The sequence below is a fragment of the Hylobates moloch genome, unplaced genomic scaffold (assembly GCF_009828535.3).
Source record: "Hylobates moloch isolate HMO894 unplaced genomic scaffold, HMol_V3 SCAFFOLD_10, whole genome shotgun sequence".
Classification (NCBI taxonomy): Eukaryota; Metazoa; Chordata; class Mammalia; order Primates; family Hylobatidae; genus Hylobates; species Hylobates moloch.
Genome location: NW_026652285.1, coordinates 15943272 through 15964128, shown reverse-complemented (window position 1 = coordinate 15964128; position 20857 = coordinate 15943272). Strand labels below are relative to the sequence as shown.

Sequence of the window (20857 nt, the reverse complement as noted above, 5' to 3'; positions counted from 1 at the left end):
GCAATTTGCTTCTTTTTATTGCTGAGTAGTATTCCATTGTATGAATATACCATGGTTTGTTTATCCGTTTTCCTATCTATGGACGCTTGGGCTGTTTCCAGTTCTTAGCTATTATAAATAAAGCTACTCTGCACAATCTTAAGTAAATCTTCTGGTGAATATGTTTTCATTTCTTATTAATAAATACTTAGGAGTGGAATTTCTAGGCCACAGGGTCTATATATGTTTAGCTTTATAAAAAACTGCCAATTCTCTGCATCCTTTTAACATGTATCCCTCGTTCTTTGAGCACGCCCTCATTCTTTGAGCACGTCCTTGCTTTCCGGCACAAAGAGATCTTCCAGGTTGATCTTATATTTTCCCTGCTTTCACCCTGGAATTATTCATCTCCCCAAGCCAGCATCTGGGTTCTACATGTGCTCATTACCCATGAGTCTCCTCTCTCAGATTTCTCAGTGGACAGATGTAGAAACTGTGTGTGTGTGCGTGCACGCGTGCACGCACTCATGCGTGCCTGTGCATGTACATGTATGTACACATTTATATCTGTACATACCTTTCTGTCTACTAATATTAAAAACCATGAGTTCACACTGGTAATTCCAAGTCCAATCCAACACAGCAGGGTTCATTCTAGTTTCTTCTCATTCCCTTTTGTAGTTCCCTTTTCTCTGGCTTGTGTTATCCTAAATACATTTATTTATTTGATCAATCCCCCAATGAATCCATTAGTTCTATATGGAACTAATCTCCCATCACTGTTGCTGCCCTCTCTTCCACACTGATTTCCTTCTTACTACATTTAAGTTCTAACATCTTGCACTAATCGGCCCTTCCCACATGGCTATCCTCCTTACTCTGCTTAGGTTCTGACATCCCTCAACAGATCACCCCCTCTGAGTGGATGCCCTTTACATAGTCCTTAGGCTCTGACACTCCTTGCCAAGGCACATTTTCATGTGGATTCCCTTGTCAATTCACTCAGGCTCTGACTCCTTATGCTGAGCTGACCCCCAGGCTATGTGGATGGCCCTTCCATGTAGACACCCTCCTCACTCTGTTTAGGTTCTGACTTTCCAGGCCAGGCCATCCCTCGATTTGGATGCCCTCCTCACCCTGCTCAAGATTAAACACCCTGTGGTGGGCATCCATCTCATACGGATACCCTGTTTGTACTGCTTGGAATCTGACACCCAAGTTAAACCACCTCTTTGTAAGGCCAGCCTCTTTACCCACATGGACTGAAGGTTGCCCTTCCACATGGATACCCTCCTCGCCCTGCTCAGGCTCTGACAACCCATGCCCAGCTAACCCTGCACAGATGTGGGCCCTGATACCCTGCTCGGTGCCACATTGGCTTCACCTGACCAGGAACAGATGCTTACCTTGCTCTGCCCCACCTAATGGCTTTAGGGTCAAATTGTTCAAGGAGGCAAAAGAATGAAAAGGGAAAAAGAAGAAGAAATGGAAGATGAAGAATCCACAAGGCACTTTTAATCTAATTGAGGATTGTACTAGTTAAGATCCTTTTCGCTCAAGTAATAGAGAACACAACCCAAAGTGGTTACACATAAGAGGAATTTATTGGTTCATACAATGAAAAAGTCCAGTACTAGTTTAGGACACAACTAGATTTGGGAGTCCAAATAATGACATCAGGACAGCTGTCTGGTTCTTTCTCTTTCTCTTGCTCTCTTCTGTTTTAGCTGCACTATCATAGAACCTCTACCTTTGTGGTAACCAGGTCCAGTGTCACATGCTCACAGTTTCATTCAAGTCCAGTGGAAATAAAAAAGAAAGTGTCTTCTTCCTAACCATTCAATCAAAAAGTCTGGCATTAGTCTGTACTAAACCAACCACTCTGGCTAAAGGAATAGAATGTCGTGACTGGCTTAAGCCTAAGGCACATGCTCCACCTCTAGAATTATGAGTGGAACCCCATTCAAACACATGATCAGAGATGGGAATGAAGTTGTTTCCCCAAAGCAAAATTAGAGATAAAATTACTAAGAGAAAGGTGAGTGGATGCCAAGAAGCAAAAAATCAATAAATGTTCAACTACAGAAATGAGAAACTCACACATGATGTGATGTCTGCGAGTGCCAGGTAGTATTTGTTAATTGTCAAATAAATGGTGTAGAACAGATGCTATTGTCTTTCAAGAGAAGGAAAAATCACAACAGCAGTCTTCTTGAGGGAGGAGGAACTTTGAATTATACTTTAAATGGAGAAGGGTACATACCCTGTGACTTACTAATTTATAACTGTCAAAGAATCTTGCACATATGCACCAGGAGACATTTACAAAATGCTCATAACACTGTTCATATGAGTAAAATATTAAGAATAACAGAAACACCCACTGACAGTAGAATAAATCAGTAATGATATACTCATATAGTAACATACACTGGTGGAAATGAATGAATCATAGCTAGAGTAACAACATGGAAAGATATGTTGAAAAGATAAACAACATGGAAGATATGTAGCATAGTGTTGAATAAAAAAGCATGTCCCAGAAAACTACACATAGTTTGCTAAACTTTTTCTAAAGTTTATAAACATGCAAAACTGGCTGGGCACAGTGGCTACACCTGTAATCCCAGCACTTTGGGACGCTGAGATGGGCAGATCATCTGAGGTCAGGAGTTAGAGACCAGCCTGGCCAATATGGTGAAACACCACCTCTACTGAAAATATAAAAATTAGCCAGGCATAGTGGTGCACATCTGTAATCCCAGCTACTTGGGAGGCTAAGGCAGGAGAATCGCTTGAATCTGGAAGGTGGAGGTTGCAGTGAGCCAAGATTGTGGCACTACACTCCAGCTTGGGTGACAGAGCTAGACTCTGTCTCAAAAAAATAAATAAATAAATAAATAAATAATGCAAAACTAAACCACATATTGTTTAGAAGTGTGTGTGTTCATATGCGTGTGTGTGTGGGTATGTATAGAACACGTATATTTTTATGTAACTATAATAACTTTGGGAAAAATAAAGGTAAAGATAAAGCCAGGCTCAGGATATCAATGGGAGGTGTGGGGAGGCAGGCAATGGAATAGGGCAGATCATAGAAGAATATATGTTACTGGTAATGTTCAGGTTTGGTAGTAGGTTCATGATTATACAATTACAAAAATAGAGAAGAGATGTGAATACAGAAGTGTGCAAGACATGGACAGAGACCATGAGCTGAATGGAGATACTGCAGCAAATAATTCCTATATGGCATTACGGGAGGATGTGATTGGAAATAGACTGGATCCAAATATGGTAGGACTTTGAACCAGGGAATTGCATAATGCAAGTTGTGTTTTAATTTAATTTTACAAACATATATTGAGAATTTACTATTGTTAAGTCAGTTACAAAGTGATAAACGCTGGCTTTGGGGTTATGAGGGTATGAATGGAGAGGTATGGCCACACTGCCAAAGAGTAACAGGATAGAATTAAGTGGTTTATTGGATATGGAAGGCAAAAGGTAGGGAAGGAGTCAAAGCAAACCTTGAGGTTTCACCAGGCTAGGTGGTAAAATTAAAACAAAAGAAAACAAAACAAAAACAAAGAAGCTGACACAGGAGTCATATTGAGTTCAGCATAGAAATTCATTGTAACATATTCCACTGGGCTCAGAGATGCCTTTGATATACTTGGTTTTCCAGGAGAGCAGCTGTCCAGGGCTTCAGTTCATCGTAAGAGGAGAATGAAAATTCCCCCCACCAATGAGTGAACTTTTGGTTAGTTCTTGGTTTTGTGTTTGTGTCTTTTAGCTAAACTACACATCCAATTTCCAAATCCACACCCTGGTCAAGAAGTGAGATTGTCTTCAAAACAATTTCAGAATTACATGGAATTGGTTGTGTCTGAACTCAGGGGCAATGAAGACCAAGTGCTGGAAAGTGTTGTGGAATTTCTGATGAATGCTTTAGAGAGGAGCCACATTGAGAGTCTGAGGAATTGTGCCAGGTGGAAGTGGCTGCACCAAATCCAACGTGCTGCAGAGACAAGTGGGGTGTCCCTAGAGCCGGTGTATAGTGAGACCTTTAAGGCCCTCACGCAGGTACATTTTCTAAAGCAGTAGGTAAGAGGAAACATTTCCTCAAAGTAGGCGATGTTCAATGTTTGCATAAGAGGAGCATCCTGAATTCTCTTGAAAAATCACTGGGTGCTGCTATAGATATTTTATTTATTCCAGTCCATTACAAATGGCCCAAAGCCTAGGAGAGATGCAACAGGAGTGACTGCTGGTTGACAAGATAGAAGCAGAGGAGAAAGGTAGAAAAGACAAATATAGAAATGATGTCTTGGGATTTCTAATTTCATTTCTGCTGAGAGTCAAATAAGCCTAGAATGGGCAATAGACAGATTATGAAAAATATCAGTAAGGAGATGTATAAGCAGTTCAAGCTACATTTCCCTTGCATGGTATTTTGGGAGTCAGTTTTAAAAGGAACTATTTAAATCATAAACTCATTATCGAGTCTGACACCACACAATATTTCACAGCATTGCCTAGAAGCTGCAGAATCCTGTCACTTAGAACACATGGCCCTGAGGGCCCACTGCCTACAGCCTTGCCACCTCCTCAGAGACTCTCAGGTTGCTGCTGTTCACAGGCAGAAAGAGCACAGCTGCCTTCTACATGTGTCATAGATTCCACTGATCCAGGGAACCTATGCCAGTCATCTCAGCTAAATAGCGACACTTGCTCAATTGAATCATCTCCTGAATGGCCGAATTTTCCAGTGTAGTTGGAAATGGGGCACCGGGACCAAAAGACCGCTCAAGAAAAAGAGGCATTGTTCTAACTTGCTTCAGAGGTCTGTGGTATCCTAAGAGAAATCTCACTACATATTTGTTAATGACTCCATAGATCTTGTATGTGGAAAGAAGGAATAAAGGCAAAAGAAAAGGGCATGGAAAGCAAACCCAAATATATAGAAAGAGGAGAAAAATATCAAGGAAAGTGTCTCACATGTCCCCAATTTATGGATATGTTTAATGTATGTAATGACATATAATATTGTTAATAACATAATAATAATATTTAAGGTACAGAGAATTTATAGTTGCAGAAATAGTAGTTGCAGAAAGTCTGCAATCTTGGACCCCAAAAAAATCCTTCCTGAAATTACATAGATCAAATATACAAAGTGTGTTAAGAGTTCCTTGAGAGCATTTTTTTTCACATTCACATCACAGTCGATGGTCAAGAAATATGAGCGAAGTGAAGGCATCTTCTTGGCCCAGCTCTCTCTCTCTCAAATCAACACTTTTAATAGAAACACAGACAATCTGACTGCAGGTCAAAGGAATCCAAGTTTTAAACCTCTAAATTTGAGTAGACTTGAGAGTTTTTAGTTTTGTTTTTCTTCTCTGGTAAACCAGTCCAGTTGGCATAGAAGAAACCCATTATACTCACTAAAACTCAGATTTATGGGATAGCTATGGTGTCAACCTTTTCCCCACTGCCCATGAATAGTAATATATGCATTCTTTATTCAGGAAAATGAAACTACTGGGGCAAGATGCATGAATTAACTAGTGAGGGGGACATGATTAGGGGAGTTCTTTGGCTGTTGGCAAACACATGTTCGGAAACGTTTTGCTGTAGGATGCTGAAGCCCATGGAAATAAAAAGATCAGTGCTCACATTTCCCTCTTAGAAGAAAACCTACTACTGCCTGAGAAAGGGAATGTTCTATTGAGGAATGTGGCTTGTACCTTAGATGATGCTCTATTTGTACTGAACAGAGTGCTCTACAGGGACATGAAAGGAATCAGGTAAGAACTTCTTGAAGAGATTCGTTTTACCCTCCTAAAAAAATAATTCCCTTTCTGAGTAAACTGGCATCAAGATCCCAGCTAGCTGCTCAAAAAGAGACGTGCCTCAAGTCACCAGTGCTTCGGGAATAGAAGCTGATGGCTTCCAGTCCTGGATGATTTCACTTATTTCTAGAGCTCGCTCTTTGGTAATGATTCGCCACATGGGGACTCTACGTCACAATATCAACTCAATTATTTCTGCCTGCTCCATAAGTTATGTCTCTGGAGTCCTGTTTATATTTGTTTTCTATGTCCACATCTAAGCTTGTTTTTTTGTTGTTGTTTTTGTTTTAGTCTTTCTCAAGTCAGACCTCCAAACTGGTCATCTTACCTGAGTCCACTGCTCGGTCATATAATGCCACAGATTGTGAATAGAGAATCACTCTAGTTTCCTCCACGGTTTAATCTAAATCTCTCCCTGTGCCTTCCTTCCATCCTCATCCTCTTTTTCCTCAGCTTTACAGTAGTGGATGAAGGGAAGCCAATCCATGTTCCCCAAGTTCAGTACCATGGGAACATCTTCTTCTGGAACCAGTCCCGTAATAAGAATGATTATAATGGGTCACTCCTGGCTCTGCCTCTTCAAGATGCATATATGAGGATCTTTGGGGTCTTGGCTGTTGATACCCTTAGAGATCCCCACGAAATAAACATCTTTCTACCTCATGAGATCAGATTCTATCAGGTAAGTCATAGAAGTCTTCAAGGGCAATGGTAGGATGGCCTCTCCTTCTAATACTTTTTAAAGAGTGAAACCTGAAATCCGATGAGAGTAAAGCTGTGTATATAGATAACATCATTATACTTGCTCCTGTTCCCTGAATGTATGTTTCAGTCTTTTGAGAAGTTCCCCATTACTTATGGAAGGACTTTCGGCCTCAGTTCATATCCATGCCTCAGCCTCATGTGTCCCATAGCATTAATCACAGGAATAGAATTTTATGCTACAGAACAGAAATCCAACCATTAGACCACTAAGACTCACAAAACGGGAATGAACTTCTAGGAGGGACGTATTCGTGTTTTACTAATAGTGGTATCTGTCTAGAAATCTTTTGTACTTTCTACAAGTGGTACTAACTCTGATATGCATCCCCATAGGTCTTGATTTCAGTGTTATAATTTTTGAGGATGAAAAAAAAAGAAAAAGGCCTAAATGTTTCTTGAGTATTCATGTTTTTAAATTAGATCACAAAATGATAGGCACTTTTAAGATCATGAAATAGCTAGACCATTTCTACAAGCATTTTTATTTGATTTATGGATAGAACTTGCAATAAAGGAAGATCAAAAGCCTTTATGGAGACAATGAACTGTGCAGTCTAGCAGCAAGTTAGGAACTTGAACTTGCTATGCCCTTATCATTTGTTGCCCTGTAAGCCTTTGGCTCTTTAAGTTTATTTACCATTATTTTTCACTTTCTCTTCCCATTTATTGGGTGGATAATTGAGGAAAGTGGTAGAACCTCTTTCTCTGTACGTATTTTTAATAATAAAATTCATTCTCATCTGACACAAGAATTATGTGAAGATGTTAAAATGGAGGAGTATGGAGTTATCAGTAGGTGAAGTATATATAGTCTTGTTAGAGAGCTTTTCAAAATGAATTATACATTGGCACTCTAGCCCTTAGAGGTAAAGGCTTCTGGGTTACCCTTAGATGCCTTGAGTCCTAATATAAAAGGCATATAATTTTGAAGAGTTTGTGATTCCTAGAGTTTCCTGACAACAGTCCCACATATGGGTTCTAAGGATTTCCCATCCCTTCTCTGTGGAACAGGGTCTCCTTATGCCTATAAGAGGACTATGTAATCTAGCACACTGTGGGTCTTGGAACCAAACATGTCCTATACGGTCGATCTGATGATAGTGGCCATATCTGCACAGAAGCAGGTATTAACATTGGCATCCGATCAAGGCAGCTCCTACCCACCTGCCTAAGATTGGCAATCGTTCTTGGCTTTTAACATTTTTTTCTCATTTCAAAGTTTATCTTGTTCCTTTGATGCTATTCTCTAATAGCACATAACACAGATTTCACTGGATGACTATCAAAAGTGTAAAAAGGTATGCGGGCCTCTCTCTTTATACCTCTGACTATTTTTGTGTGTGTGTGAGACTTGCTCTGTTGCTCAGGTTGGAGTGCAGTGGTGTGATCTCAGCTCACTGCAACCTCCACCTCCTGAGTTCAAGCAATTGTCCTGCCTCAGCCTACTGAGTAGCTGAGATTACAGGTGTGCACCACCATGCCCAGCTAATATTTGTATTTTTAGTAGAGACAGGGTTTCACCATGTTGGCCAGGCTGGTCTCAAACTCCTGACCTCAAGTGATCCGCCCTGCCTTGGCCTCCCAAAGTGCTGGGATTACAGGCATGAGCCAAGGCACCTGGCCTATAACTTTGATTTCTTGATGATCCTTTTTTTAATAGTAGAATCTGGAACACTGCCCTTTGAGGACTGCTGAATAATTTGTAGGAAGTAGATTATCATGAAGTAATTAAATTACTGGTAAAGGTAATCCAATTACTATATTACTAATTCTTTTTCTATTTTAAAAAGAATAGGCTATTTGAATTTTCTGTCTCTATAGGGGGTTGCTAATGCCTTTAGCACTGCCTATCACTACGTCCACAGCCGGGAGCACATTCTGCATATTGTGATCACTGGCATCGGCTGGCTCTATGACGTCACATCCAGCATCACCTCCATCACTACGTACTTTGTAGAGCCTAGCCCAGCCCAGGTAGGCAAGGCTCAGTACTGGTAGATCTCTCCAAGGTAGCCGAGTGTCTAGATGTTATTTCTTGCTAATATTTGAAAACCATATTAATTAGCTATTAGTCTAACTGAAGACAGATTTCCCAATAGAAGACCCTTGGTTGTGAGTGACAGGAATCCATCTCAAATTGCCTTAGGCAAAAGAGAGAATTAACTGACTCATGTGACCAAAATGAAGACAGGGAAGGAGTCAAGCTGTCTTTCAGGATGGCCAGATCCAGGGATTTGAAGCCATCAGGGCTCTTTTGTGTTCATCTCTCCACTTCTCATGTTTGTTTCCTTCTGTACATTGGTTTTGTTCTTCCAGCTAAAGATGGGCTTTTTCTGCAGAGCAAGTCAGATGCTTACTAAAAACATCCAGTAAAAAGTTCCAGTTTGGAAAACCCAAGAAAGAAGACGGAGTCTCGCTCTTGTTGCCCAGGCTGGAGTGCAATAGCGCAATCTCAGCTTACCTCAACCTCCGCCACCCAGGTTCAAGCGAGTCCCCTGCCTCAGCCTCCGGAGTAGCTGGGATTACAGGCATGCGCCACCACGCCCAGCTAATTTTGTATTTTTAGTAGAGACGGGGTTTCTCCATATTGGTCAGGCTAGTCTTGAAATCCCGACCTCAGATGATCCAGCCACCTCGGCCTCCCAAAATGCTAGGATTATACGCGTGAGCCACCGCGCCCGGCCAGAAAACTCTTTTTGACTTATCCTGAGATACATACCCCTGGCCAGAGTGTGGAGTTTACAGTAATGGGCAACACTCACCAGAATCAAATGGGTGGAGTGGGAAGGGACTAGGAGCTGCTGTTTTGGAAGGACTCAGTTATATGACACCAATTTTTGTAAGCCCTCCTATCCATAATGTCATGAATTCTTGCTGACTGTTTGCTTTGCTTCTTTATACTTTGTGTTAGGATTTTGCATATGATGAGAGTAGGTGGAAAGGTTTTTCCTTTCAGAAAGGCCGAATGACTCTGGGAGGTGCTTGGTCGGGTGGTAGTGTCACCTGGTTGTCTCCCAGTCCCTTGGCTGGCCCACGCAGGCATGTCCCCACTTCCCTCCGGACTACTTCTTTCCTTTTTCTCACCAAATCCCTACTTCCCTCCCTCAGTGGCTGGGTCAATCTGATGAGGTCTTGGTCAATGAGGGCAGAATCATGGAGCTGTCTTGTGGGGTGGCCAGGCCATGGGAGCCTCCAAGGGCACTAAGGCCTGGGGCAGAGCACCCTGTTTGAAGGGCCCCAGTTACAGTGGCCTTTCGAAGCACATGGGGCCCCAGGGAAGATTCAGAAGAATATTGTCAGGGCCTTAAGAGAAACAACACATAGGGCACCATGGAAAAACAGGAAAGTTTTGGCTAAACATTTAAACCTAGATACACAGGGTGAGATTTAAAAATATATATATTTTCAGTCTAGTATGTAACACTAAATAACAAACCATGAAAGAAATAAATTTGGAGGCCAGGCAAGGTGGCTCACGCCTGTAATCCCAGCACTTTGGGAGGCTGAGGCAGGCGGATCATGAGGTCAGGAGATCGAGACCATCCTGGCTAACATGGTGAAACCCCGTCTCTACTAAAAATACAAAAAAATTAGCCTGGCGTGGTGGCAGGCACCTGTAGTCCTAGCTTCTTGGGAGGCTGAGACAGGAGAATGGCATGAACCCGGGAGGCAGAGCTTGCAGTGAGCCGAGATCACGCCACTGCACTGCAGCCTGGGCGACAGAGCGAGACTCCGTCTCAAAAAAAAAAAGGAAAAGAAATAAATTTGGAAAGAAGCTAGAAGCCCAATCGTCAATGTGGGATAATCTTAACAGTTTTCCAAGGATAATGTTGACAACATTTCCCTTCTAAAGAGTTTGGAAGAACCCTTGATGTCATGCAGTATAGAGGCAAGAGGAAATTTCACATTACAAAGCAGCTGTTCCTCTTCCAAGCACCATTCAACATGCAGCCCCTATGGATCCTCTTATCATATTTTTTCTTTATTCCAATAATTAGTTATCTTTATTTTTAATTTTTTAGAGACCAGGTCTCATTCTGTTGCCCAGGCTGAAGTGCAGTGACATGATCAGAGCTCACAGTAACCTTGAACTCCGAGACTCAAGCAATCCTCCTGCCTCCTACCCTGGAGGGGGTAGCTAAGACTACAGGCATGCCCCAAGAATTTTTTTTTAAAGGAATGATTCATAAAAACCCCTCTTTACATCTCTTAATTGAATTTGTGTTTCCCACAGTTACTGTATTTACAGAATATGTTAATATACGTTCCTATAAACTAGTTTCTATGAAAAAAATATTTATCAAGACTCATTAAAATATTTTCACAACCCACATCTAAGTAGTGGGTTGACCTACAGTTTGAAAACTTCTTAGAAGTAAGGGAGATAAAGAAGCAAGGAGAATGAGGATTGTTTAGTGAGGTATAAAGAGAACCAGGAGAGTGTCGTCCCAATGGCGAAGTGAAGAAAGTAAATCGGCCAGGCGCGGTGGCTCACGCCTGTAATCCCAGCACTTTGGGAGGTCGAGGAGGGTGGATCACATGAGGTTAGGAGTTCAAGACCAGCCTGGCCAACATGGTGAAACCCTGTCTCTACCAAAAATAGAAAATTAGCTGGGTATAGTGGTGCATGCCTGTAATCCCAGCTACTTGGGAGGCTGAGGCAGGAGAATTGTTTGAACCCAGGAGGCAGAGATTGTGGTGAGCCAAGATCGTGCTATTGCACTCCAAGCTGGGCAACAAGAGTGAAACTCCATCTCGAAAAAAAAAAAAATTATCCTGTTCTCTAATGGTACTAAGTAAAATGTCACTGTCCTTAAAGCCAGAGGTCATCTAAGCTTTCCTATTTTTTTCTATTTATCTGTCCCCAAAAGCTTTAATGGGAATATGAGGTCTAATTACTCCTAATGAAATGCCTTCCTCTTTTCAAGGATTCAGACTATGTTTTACGCAAAATGATGGTTACAGGACAGCTGGGTCTAACAGAAATCCACAAAAATCCTCCTACCATCCACAGGAAGTCATGCATCTTCAGGTTAGAGACATGTCTGTTTTGTTTGACTGCCAGAACACATCCTTCTGGTACAATAGTAGACCTGAAAGACACAGCTTCTGACTCTTGCTCATACACACTGACTTTTATTCTTTCTTTTTAATTTAATTTAATTTAATTTTAAGTTCTGTGATACATGTGCAGGATGTGCAGGTTTGTTACACAGGTAAACTTGTGCCATGGTGGTTTGCTGCACCTATCAACCCATCACCTAGGTATTAAGCCCCTCATGCATTAGCTATTTTTTCCTAATGCTCTCCCTCCCCTCACCCCCTTGACAGGCCCCAGTGTGTGCCCTTCTCTGTGTCCATGTGTTCTCATTGTTCAGCTCCTACTTATAAGTGAGAACATGTGGTGTTTGGTTTTTTGTTCCTGTGTTAGTTTGTTGGGGATAATGACTTCCAGCTCATCCATGTCCCTGCAAAGGACATGATCTCATTCCTCTTTATGGCTGCATAGTATTCCATGATGTGTGTGTATACCACATTTTCTTTATCCATTCTATCATTGATGGGCATTTGGGTTGATTCCATGTCTTTGCTACTGTGAATAGTGCTGCAATGAAAATATATGTGCATGTATCTTTATAATATAACGATTTATATTCCTTTGGGTATATACCCAGTAACGGGATTGCTGGGTCAAATGCTATTTCTGGTTCTAGGCCTTTGAGGAATCACCACACTGTCTTCCACAAGGGTTAAACTAATTTGCATTCCCGCCAGCCGTGTAAAAGCGTTCCTATTTTTCCACAGTCTCGCCAGCATCTCTTGTTTTTTGACTTAAGATCACCATTCTGACTGGCATGAGATATCTCATTGGGGTTTTGATTTGCATTTCTCTAATGATCACACTGAATTTTATTCTGATTGGCTTTTAAAGAAAAATTTCTGCAGAATATTGTCTGCCTGGGACATATTTACTCTTTTTTTCCCAAATCCTTTTTTCTTAAGAGATGGGTTCTCACTATGTCACCCAGGTGGGAGTGCAGTGCTATGATCATAGCTCGTGGCAGTCTCAAACTCCTGGACTCAAGCTAATCTCCTGCCTCTGCTTCCCAAATAGCTGAGACTACATGCATTTGCTAAGCCCAGCTCATTTAATTTTTTTTTTTAAGAGACAGGGTCTCTTTATGGTGCCCAGCCTTCCCGAGTCCTTTTTAAAACAGATTTCATTGGCATTTTATTTTAAAATTGCATGTTTTAAAGCATGAAAGTATTTTCCATGAATTTCCTTGTAAATATGGAATTCAACAAAAACCACCATGATTATGAATAATACATTCACATCACTCATCAGAGCTCATCTGTGAATATTAGCAAGGCTGTGAATGTCTTTTTTATTTAAAGAAGACATGCAGAGTTGGAGAGAAGGCAGAGCATGTTGTATTTAATAAGTACTCGGTTCTAAGTTACTTAGAATGACTCTCACTTGTCAAATGCAAGGAACACTACTAAAATGTGTACAAATATAAACAGATCTTAACTGAGAACACACCTATTGCAAAAGGGAATGACTGCTTTTTAGGGGGTCACTGTCGTTGAGTAGGCAGTAACTCAGTAATCCCAGACCAGTAGGCTAACTCAACATTTAATTACATATGTCAATTAAATTTTAGTTTGGCCTCATGCCAGAATGTTGGTTCAATCTCAAGCTCTTTTCCACGTAGTTATTCCTTGTGCTGGTCAAAAGTTTTACAGAAGTCCTTGTAATGCCCAGACTCATAGCCCTGGATTCTCTTTTTTATGTACTTTTTTAATTATACTTTATGTTCTAGGGTACATGTGCACAACGTGCAAGTTTGTTACATATGTATACATGTGCCATGTTGGTGTGCTGTGCCCGTTAACTTGTCATTTGCATTAGGTATATCTACTAATGCTATCCCTCCCCCCTCCCCCACCCCACGACAGGCGCCTGTGTGTGATGTTCCCCACCCTGTGTCCAAGTGTTCTTATTGTTCAATTCCCACCTATGAGTGGGAGCATGCATAGCCCTGGATTCTTGTGTGTAACTTAGAACAGATGTCTTTGGAGGAAGTCAGTTGACCAATGGGTTCTATTGTTATTCCTGGAAAGCCTAGTATGATGCATTATTACTGTGGCACTCATCAAGACACAACACAAAGTGGTGGCTCAGCAGCAGCAAAAGGGGTGGGAATAGCAGAAGGACATCATCTTACCTGTCACTGTAGGATTGATATAGAAACTATAAATGCACTTTTCGAGGATGCAAAGTACCAATTTTTTTACAAATACCTTAAAGAAATGGCATATCAGAATTAATGTAGATGGGGAAAGGGAAAAGAAAGAAAAAGAGGTGTGTCTGTGCCTCACCAAGAGAAAGAAGCAGCCACTACATTTCCATGAAAGTCTCGAGTCTCTCACTGAAGCAGATGCTATAGATGCTCTACCCAGATCCCCAAAATGCCTTTTACCAGCTGCTGTAGGCACGGCCTGGCTCACACCGTAACTTTCTCTGGAGGAGTGCCCTTGAGCGATTGGAGCTCTTCACCAGGAGTTACCTAAGAGATGTGTAAACACTCCCCCAGCCCCAACTGCCCACACACACCCAGGGCAGCTTACAACCAATGACTGACTAGTGCTAGGATGCAAAAGACCCCTCCCTTTGCCTCAAGGTGGGACAGATTCTTTGGTACAATTGACCTTTCAGAGCTCCCCTTGGGATCAGGCCGAGGCTAGACTTCATGTGAAATTACATTCTCACTTAGCTTCTTCCCTTTGCCTGTCCTGCTTCCCTCAGTCCCTCACAGGTTCCTCCAGCGAACACTCGCTCGGTAAATCACTTGCATAAGGATCCCTGTCTCAGGCTCTGCTTCTAGGGAACCCGACCTAACACACTCATCGTTTCTGCTAGCACTCAACCAAAGCATAATGGACAATAGGTAAACAAAAAATGAACACCTTCAGATAAGCCAAGACAATGAAGCAGAGTATCACGATGGAGAGTGGCTCGGGCGCTGCTTGAGACTGGGTGGTCAGGGACGCCTTCTCTGCTGAGGGGATGTTTGAGCAGAGACATGAGTGAGCAGACAGACAGCCACATGAAATCAAGGGCTAGAATGCTCCGGGCAGATGAAACAGCAAGAAGGGCTGGCATGGTGGAAGTGAGGTAGGCACAAGAGAGTAACTGAATATGTTTCGGTGGAATGATGTGAACAGACAGATGTTTAATATCCTCGTGCTTATTTGGTTTTGATTTCAGAGATTTCCTCTTTAAATGTACTGACAGTTCAGAAGTCGTTCTGGCCTCTGCCTGTGGAGAAACGCACATAGTAGTTCCACTTCGTGAGAGAACAGGAGAGGCTCTGGGAGTCCTGGATTTTAACATCGGCCAAAATAGAATGTTGTTGTGTCAAGAATATAAAGATCTACAGAAAATGATGAAAGTGGTCCAAGTGGCCTGCTATGAAATACTTGGCGAGTTCTCTGGAGAGATAGACAAAAAGTATATCTTAGGTATCGTTCATGTGGCATCAGTCTAAATTCACAGGTTTAATAGGTTTTGGGGAAATCACAGGCAGTGCAATGAAATATGCACTTTCTAAAATGAATTGTTACAATATACAGATCTTTTCATGTAAAAGGAATTCCCTTATGCAGTCTTGCGCTGATGAGTAATGTCTACAAATTAAAGGAAACAGCCTGGAATCACATTCTCTTGGTTAGATTCATACAGTTTTAGAACTGGAAGGGCTCATAAAGGCGAGCTAGAACTAGCATGTATTAAATACCCCCATTATGTGCTTCAGATATTATTTCATTCAATCCTTGCCATAACCTTATGAGATGAATAGTGATACCCCATTTCCAGGTGAGGAAAGTAAGCAAATTGCCCCCAGTCACACAGTTAAGAAATGGTGAGGGCTGCATTTGAACCTAGGTTTGGGTGCTCTTCCCACTATGTTATACAGCATTAAGTAATCAGAACATCTCGTTTTACAGATAGAGATGCTAAAGACTGCAAAAGTAAAGTGGATTATCTAAGGTCCAATAGCAAGCTGGTGGGAGAGCCAAGATTAGACTTTAGTTTTTGTGATTCCACATCCACTAGGCTACTCTTAGCACAATGCCAGCTGGAGAGAGGAAGGGAGGAAGAAGGCATGGAAACCTTTGGCTTCCTAGAATGAAGTGAATAGAATTAGAAGAGTAACACTATGTGGGATTGAGCCAAAAGATTTGTAACTATGTCATAGAGTGGGATAAGAAGAAAGGATAAATTTCATGTCTCCTAAGTGTTCACTATGTGTAACGCCTGTAACTAAGCACTTTTACATATATCATCTTCTCTAATTCTCACAGCTAACCAAGGAAGTAGGGATTAAGCCCATTCTCACAGAAGAGGAAAAGGATATTCAGAGAGACAGTAGTAGACTAATAAGGGTGACAGCGTGTGTTCAAACCAGGGTCTAACTCTAAAACCCAAGTTTTTGCCTTTTCTCAAAGCCTCTTTCTATGAGCTTCACCAGGAGTAATTTCATGTCTTTCTTTTGATTTCACGGCTAGAGAAACTGAGATTGTTTAAAACCAAAGGATATGGTCTGCTTTTTCTTGCCAAAAACATTTACTATAATATGTTCAGAATCCTATGAAAAAGTAATGTACAGCAATGTACGTTAGACTGAACAGCGATGTGAGCTATCATTTTGTTATTCCAGAGATTGAAAATGTCGGGGAAGTCCAGCGGGCAGGAATTCTCTTCTTCCGAATCATGCTGCTCGAGCTACAGGAAAGCATCCAACTACTCAGTTCCATGGAATTTGTGTCATTGTTGCTCTATGACCATACTCTTCTAACAGAGCCAAATTCTCCTCAAGACAGCAAATCTATGGAGTTGGAAGCCAACGTGAAACTAGTGCGTGACGTCCTGAAGGCGGTTATCTTGTTCTTTCATCCAGAGTTGGAATTTTCAAGTGACTTTGGAAGTTGGGATAAGTGTAAATTTGTAAGTTTTTTTTAAAAAGCACCTTTTAAATTGAAGAATCGCCTGAACAAATTTAACTGTATAAATCATAATTGCATAAATCGTAAGGGTACAAATGCAAGAATTTTTACTGAGTGGAACACGTTCACGTAACCAGACCTAGATCAAGAAATAGAACATTTATGGAATCCCAAAAGCTCTCCTTTGTACCCTTCCTCATCATCCCTTCACCCTACCCACCCCAAGGGTAACCATCATCTTTTTTTTGAGACGGAGTTTCACTCTTGTTGTCCAAGCTGGAGTGCAATGGTGCGATCTCGGCTCACTGCAACCTCCGCCTCCCGGGTTCAAGCAATTCTCCTGCCTCAGTCTCCCGAGTAACTGGGATTACAGGTGCCTGCCACCACGCCCAGCTAATTTTCTGTATTTTTAGTTGAAACTGGGTTTCACCATGTTAGCCAGGCTGGTCTCGAACTCCTGACCTCAGGTGATCCTCCCACCTCGGCCTCTCAAAGTGCTGGGATTACAGGCGTGAGCCACCGCGCCCAGCCATGGGTAACCATCATCTTCACTTCTAACACCATTGATTGGTTTTGCCTATTTTAAAATCTATATAAATGGAATTATGTAAGCTGTTGAACTGGGCACTGTATTTCTGCTTGCTGGTGATCCCATAAATTTTCTCTTTTTGTTTGTTCACAGTATGTTAACAAATATTTAGCCAACAATATTTGTGCCTTTGATCCAACTGCCAAGCATGTGGAAGTTAATGTACAGCTTATTGATGAATATATCAGAGGTAAATTTCCACTTAATTACAGCCTAAATCTATGCCAACAGCAATAAAACACAGTTGTGATTTTTATTAGGATAAAGCAAGAGGGTCATAAATTCAGTTTTTAGGAGAAAATAGTTATAAGTCTTCTAAGAGGAGGGACACTATATAATCTATTGCATCATTCCCCAAAGTCACTGTCTATGCCACACATATGAGAATTCAAAAGCACATCTATCTCCCACTTATTGACTACATGTGCATTATTTATTTTTAAAAATGCAAATGGGGCTGCAATGAGAATGGAAATGTTAAGCAAAAATGCTATCTTTAGCTTCAATAAATAACCAAAGAAAATAATAGACATTTTCAAGGAGGAGAATCACCAAGAATGGAGAGCAGCGAGGCTCTCAGATTGGAGAAGACGATTAGCTGTTTGGCCACAGGGAATAGGCCACATATGAGAGTAAATATACAAACAGAGGCTCGAGGTCCTCCACTGACCTGTATTCTCCCACCAGAGGCCTCAGGCTGTGATGAGGAATTCATTTATAGTTTGTTTTTTCTTTGTTATGAAAAATAATCATAATTGGGAAAATGGCTCTGTAGAAATTGCTCACTAAATCTATCCCTTTCCTCCTCTTCCCGCTCTCCTACTATCTGTGGAGGCTCTAGACCAACGCAGAAGGGTTTCTGGATTAACAGGGAACTAGCCTAGCTGATTCCTGAGCAGCCTTGACCACCAACGCTCCCCACCACTTTCTGCTTTCCAATAGTGCCCTCTGGTGGAAGAAATACTAATTGCAGTTAACGGAGCCCGACTCAGCCAGAAAATAGCCCATAGGCTCCCCAATCACCGCCGCTAAGCCTTTAGTGATACCACAGTCTCCGCAGCAATCAAGAAAGTTCGTAGGTCACCCAGATACCAACCCTCTCTCCTTCAGATGCAGTTATATCAGGAAATTCTAAACTTCCAGCTTAGGGGAAGGGAGAGGAATTCTTCTTCGGGGTGCCTTTCTGTTTGTGCCAGAAGGAGAGGAGTCTTCAGGCAGGGCAATCTGCTGCTGGAAGTTTACCTGGCCTAGCAGCTTTAAGTAAGGGCCCTACTCCACGAATCTACCCAGAATGAAACGTCACCAATAATACCTGTAGGTTCAGCCTGTGACAGGCAGAGGCTGCTAGACTACATAGCATAGCTCCTAACCCACCATGCCTTTCAAACTATTATTTTACCAAAAGGGTAGAATTAGGACTGGTAATGTGCCCATACTTTCTTAGGGCTTCTGCTGCCAACTCTCACCCCCACTTCATCCTAGTTCAAGAAAAGAGTATTTCCTAATGTAAATGAAGAGTTGATGGGTGCAGCAAACCAACATGGCACATGTATACCTATGTAACAAACCTGCATGTTGTGCACATGTGCCCTAAAACTTAAAGTATAATAATAATTTTTTAAAAAAGAAAGAAAAGGGTATTTTTGGCCAGGCACAGTGACTCACACCTGTAATCCCGACACTTTGGGAGGCCAATGTGGGCAGATTGCTGGAGCCCATAAGTTGGAGACTAGCCTGGACAACATGGCAAAATCTTGTCTCTCCAAAAAAAATACAAAAACTAACTGGGTGTGGTGGTGCATGCCTGTAATCCCAGCTACTCAGGAGGCTGAGGTGGGAGATCACTTGAGCCTGGGAGGTTGAGGCTGCTGTGGAATGTGATCATGCCACTGCACTCCAGCCTGGGCAACAGAATGAGATCCCGTCTCAAAAACAACAACAACAAAAAGAAGGTACTTTTTTTATTCTGATGGAACTCTAGGCAGCTGTGTCTTGCCTTTAGATTGAGCTGGTCATCTGTGAAGTAACATTGGGTAGCTTTGTTGAGCAGGCCTGGCCTCCCAAGACTGTGCCATTGCAAGTGAGTGCTGCTGACATACTTCCCTGTGGGGGACCCTCAGACTCCAGTGAGCACTCCCAGACAGCTGTGTATGCAGTAGTACATCAATAGCCTACTATTCTCTGTCACTTTGCCTAAGATACTCCTAGTAGTTGGTCTCTTCTACCTGGAGATTCATGACTTGACCAGCTTCTCAAGGACCTATTCTCCCCACTCCACTTTGGACCTCTGCTGCCAGCCTCACCTGGTCGTTCAGGATGCCCCATATCTGCTGCATGTCTCCCTCCCAGGAATTTTAGACAGATGTTGCCTGCTTGGAAATGTTCTTAGACCCAGAGGCAAGAAGAGCTGTCCCCTACTGCATGTATAACCAGAATCACTTTTCTGTCTAGAACCTGGGTCTCTGCCAAGTGACCATACCTCCTCCCCTAAATCCAAGTGTTTACAGGTCCACAGACACTGGTCTTGGCAGGAGTGCCCCAGGCCCTCCACTTCTCCTACAGGGGTCCCAGAGCTCCAACTCTGCCAAAGCAGCCAGAGGCTCAGTGTTGTCACCATTTGTAAAGAAACCCACCAGCTTCCTCAATAAAATGACACCATGATCCTCTAAGGGTGACAATGAAGGAAGGTGCCTTCCCATCAGCAGGGGAGGACTGCTGGACTCACAGTCCTAATTAACTTTTATCTTCAAGATTCGCCTTCCCTGGGAGATCGTTCCCTAACTGCTACTGCTTTCATCGTGGTGGCTCTCATAGGTGCCACGCTCCCTGCAACTCCATTACAGAAATGGAACATGACTCATTCCTTAACTCCCCACTGCACAGCTAAGGACCTGACAGGAACCTTGATTCTACCGACAATCCAGAAATAACAAGTAGGAAACAGCACTGGATCTGCAACTCTGAGGACGTGCCTTTTTCTTTGAAATGGGTCAAGGGTCAAGCCAAAATGGGCACCCAGACACCAAGAACACTGTTCTGTCCTATGCATTTAAACCTTCTGTGTGCGAACATTGGTTTGGATCCAATTACAGTTCTCTGCTGTCTTTTTGGACTTAGTCATCTTGAATGGGAATTGTTGGCTCCCTCTTATAGGAAAAAACTTGCCATCGCAGCTAGACTTGGGTTTAATAGAGAGCTAAGAGTGCGCCATTTATTTACAAGTTGCTCACAGATTTTAGGCCGTGGAGGAGGAAATATCAGTTCAGCTTGAGAACATATTTCCTTTGTCCTGGCAAGAGCCCCTTAAAAAGCCCTTTTAGTTACGAGTTATGATATTAGACAAGTACTCACACAATGCACAAGAGAAGGGTATAACACTCTGTTCTGGATAAAGATCTCAGGCCTGGATGTTTGACCTGTTTCCCGTGCATGCAAACCCCCTGCCTTTTCAGTTCCAAGTTATTCAGAGGAAAAAAGACAATCGAACCAGCCATTCTCTTTATGTTTCTTATCACTTCTTGTGATTTAAATTTTGAAGTTTTCTAACAGTAGTTATTAAGAGGAACAACTAAACACAGTTTTACATGTATAGATAACACTACTGCTACTTTCATATCTGATTAAAGACTTTTAAAAATGAGCTTGATGAGAAGTG

General features: G+C 42.1%; 1 protein-coding gene across 12 annotated transcripts in view; it reads left to right on the top strand.

Moving 5' to 3' along the window:
• EFCAB5 (EF-hand calcium binding domain 5) overlaps positions 1 to 20857 on the top strand; it is a 153332-nt gene that overhangs the window by 119994 nt on the left and 12481 nt on the right. For 10 of the 12 annotated variants that reach the window (XM_058444970.1, XM_058444962.1, XM_058444959.1 and 7 more), the window contains 8 exons: positions 3776 to 4065; positions 5620 to 5789; positions 6288 to 6516; positions 8421 to 8573; positions 11528 to 11631; positions 14875 to 15128; positions 16328 to 16614; positions 17296 to 17392. In XM_058444970.1, the coding sequence (XP_058300953.1) occupies positions 3776 to 4065; positions 5620 to 5789; positions 6288 to 6516; positions 8421 to 8573; positions 11528 to 11631; positions 14875 to 15128; positions 16328 to 16614; positions 17296 to 17392 (1584 nt within the window). Of the gene's footprint in view, positions 1 to 3775; positions 4066 to 5619; positions 5790 to 6287; positions 6517 to 8420; positions 8574 to 8938; positions 9071 to 11527; positions 11632 to 14874; positions 15129 to 16327; positions 16615 to 17295; positions 17393 to 20857 lie in introns of those variants that run through there. The other 2 variants (XM_058444967.1, XM_058444968.1) reach the window with 2 other exon arrangements.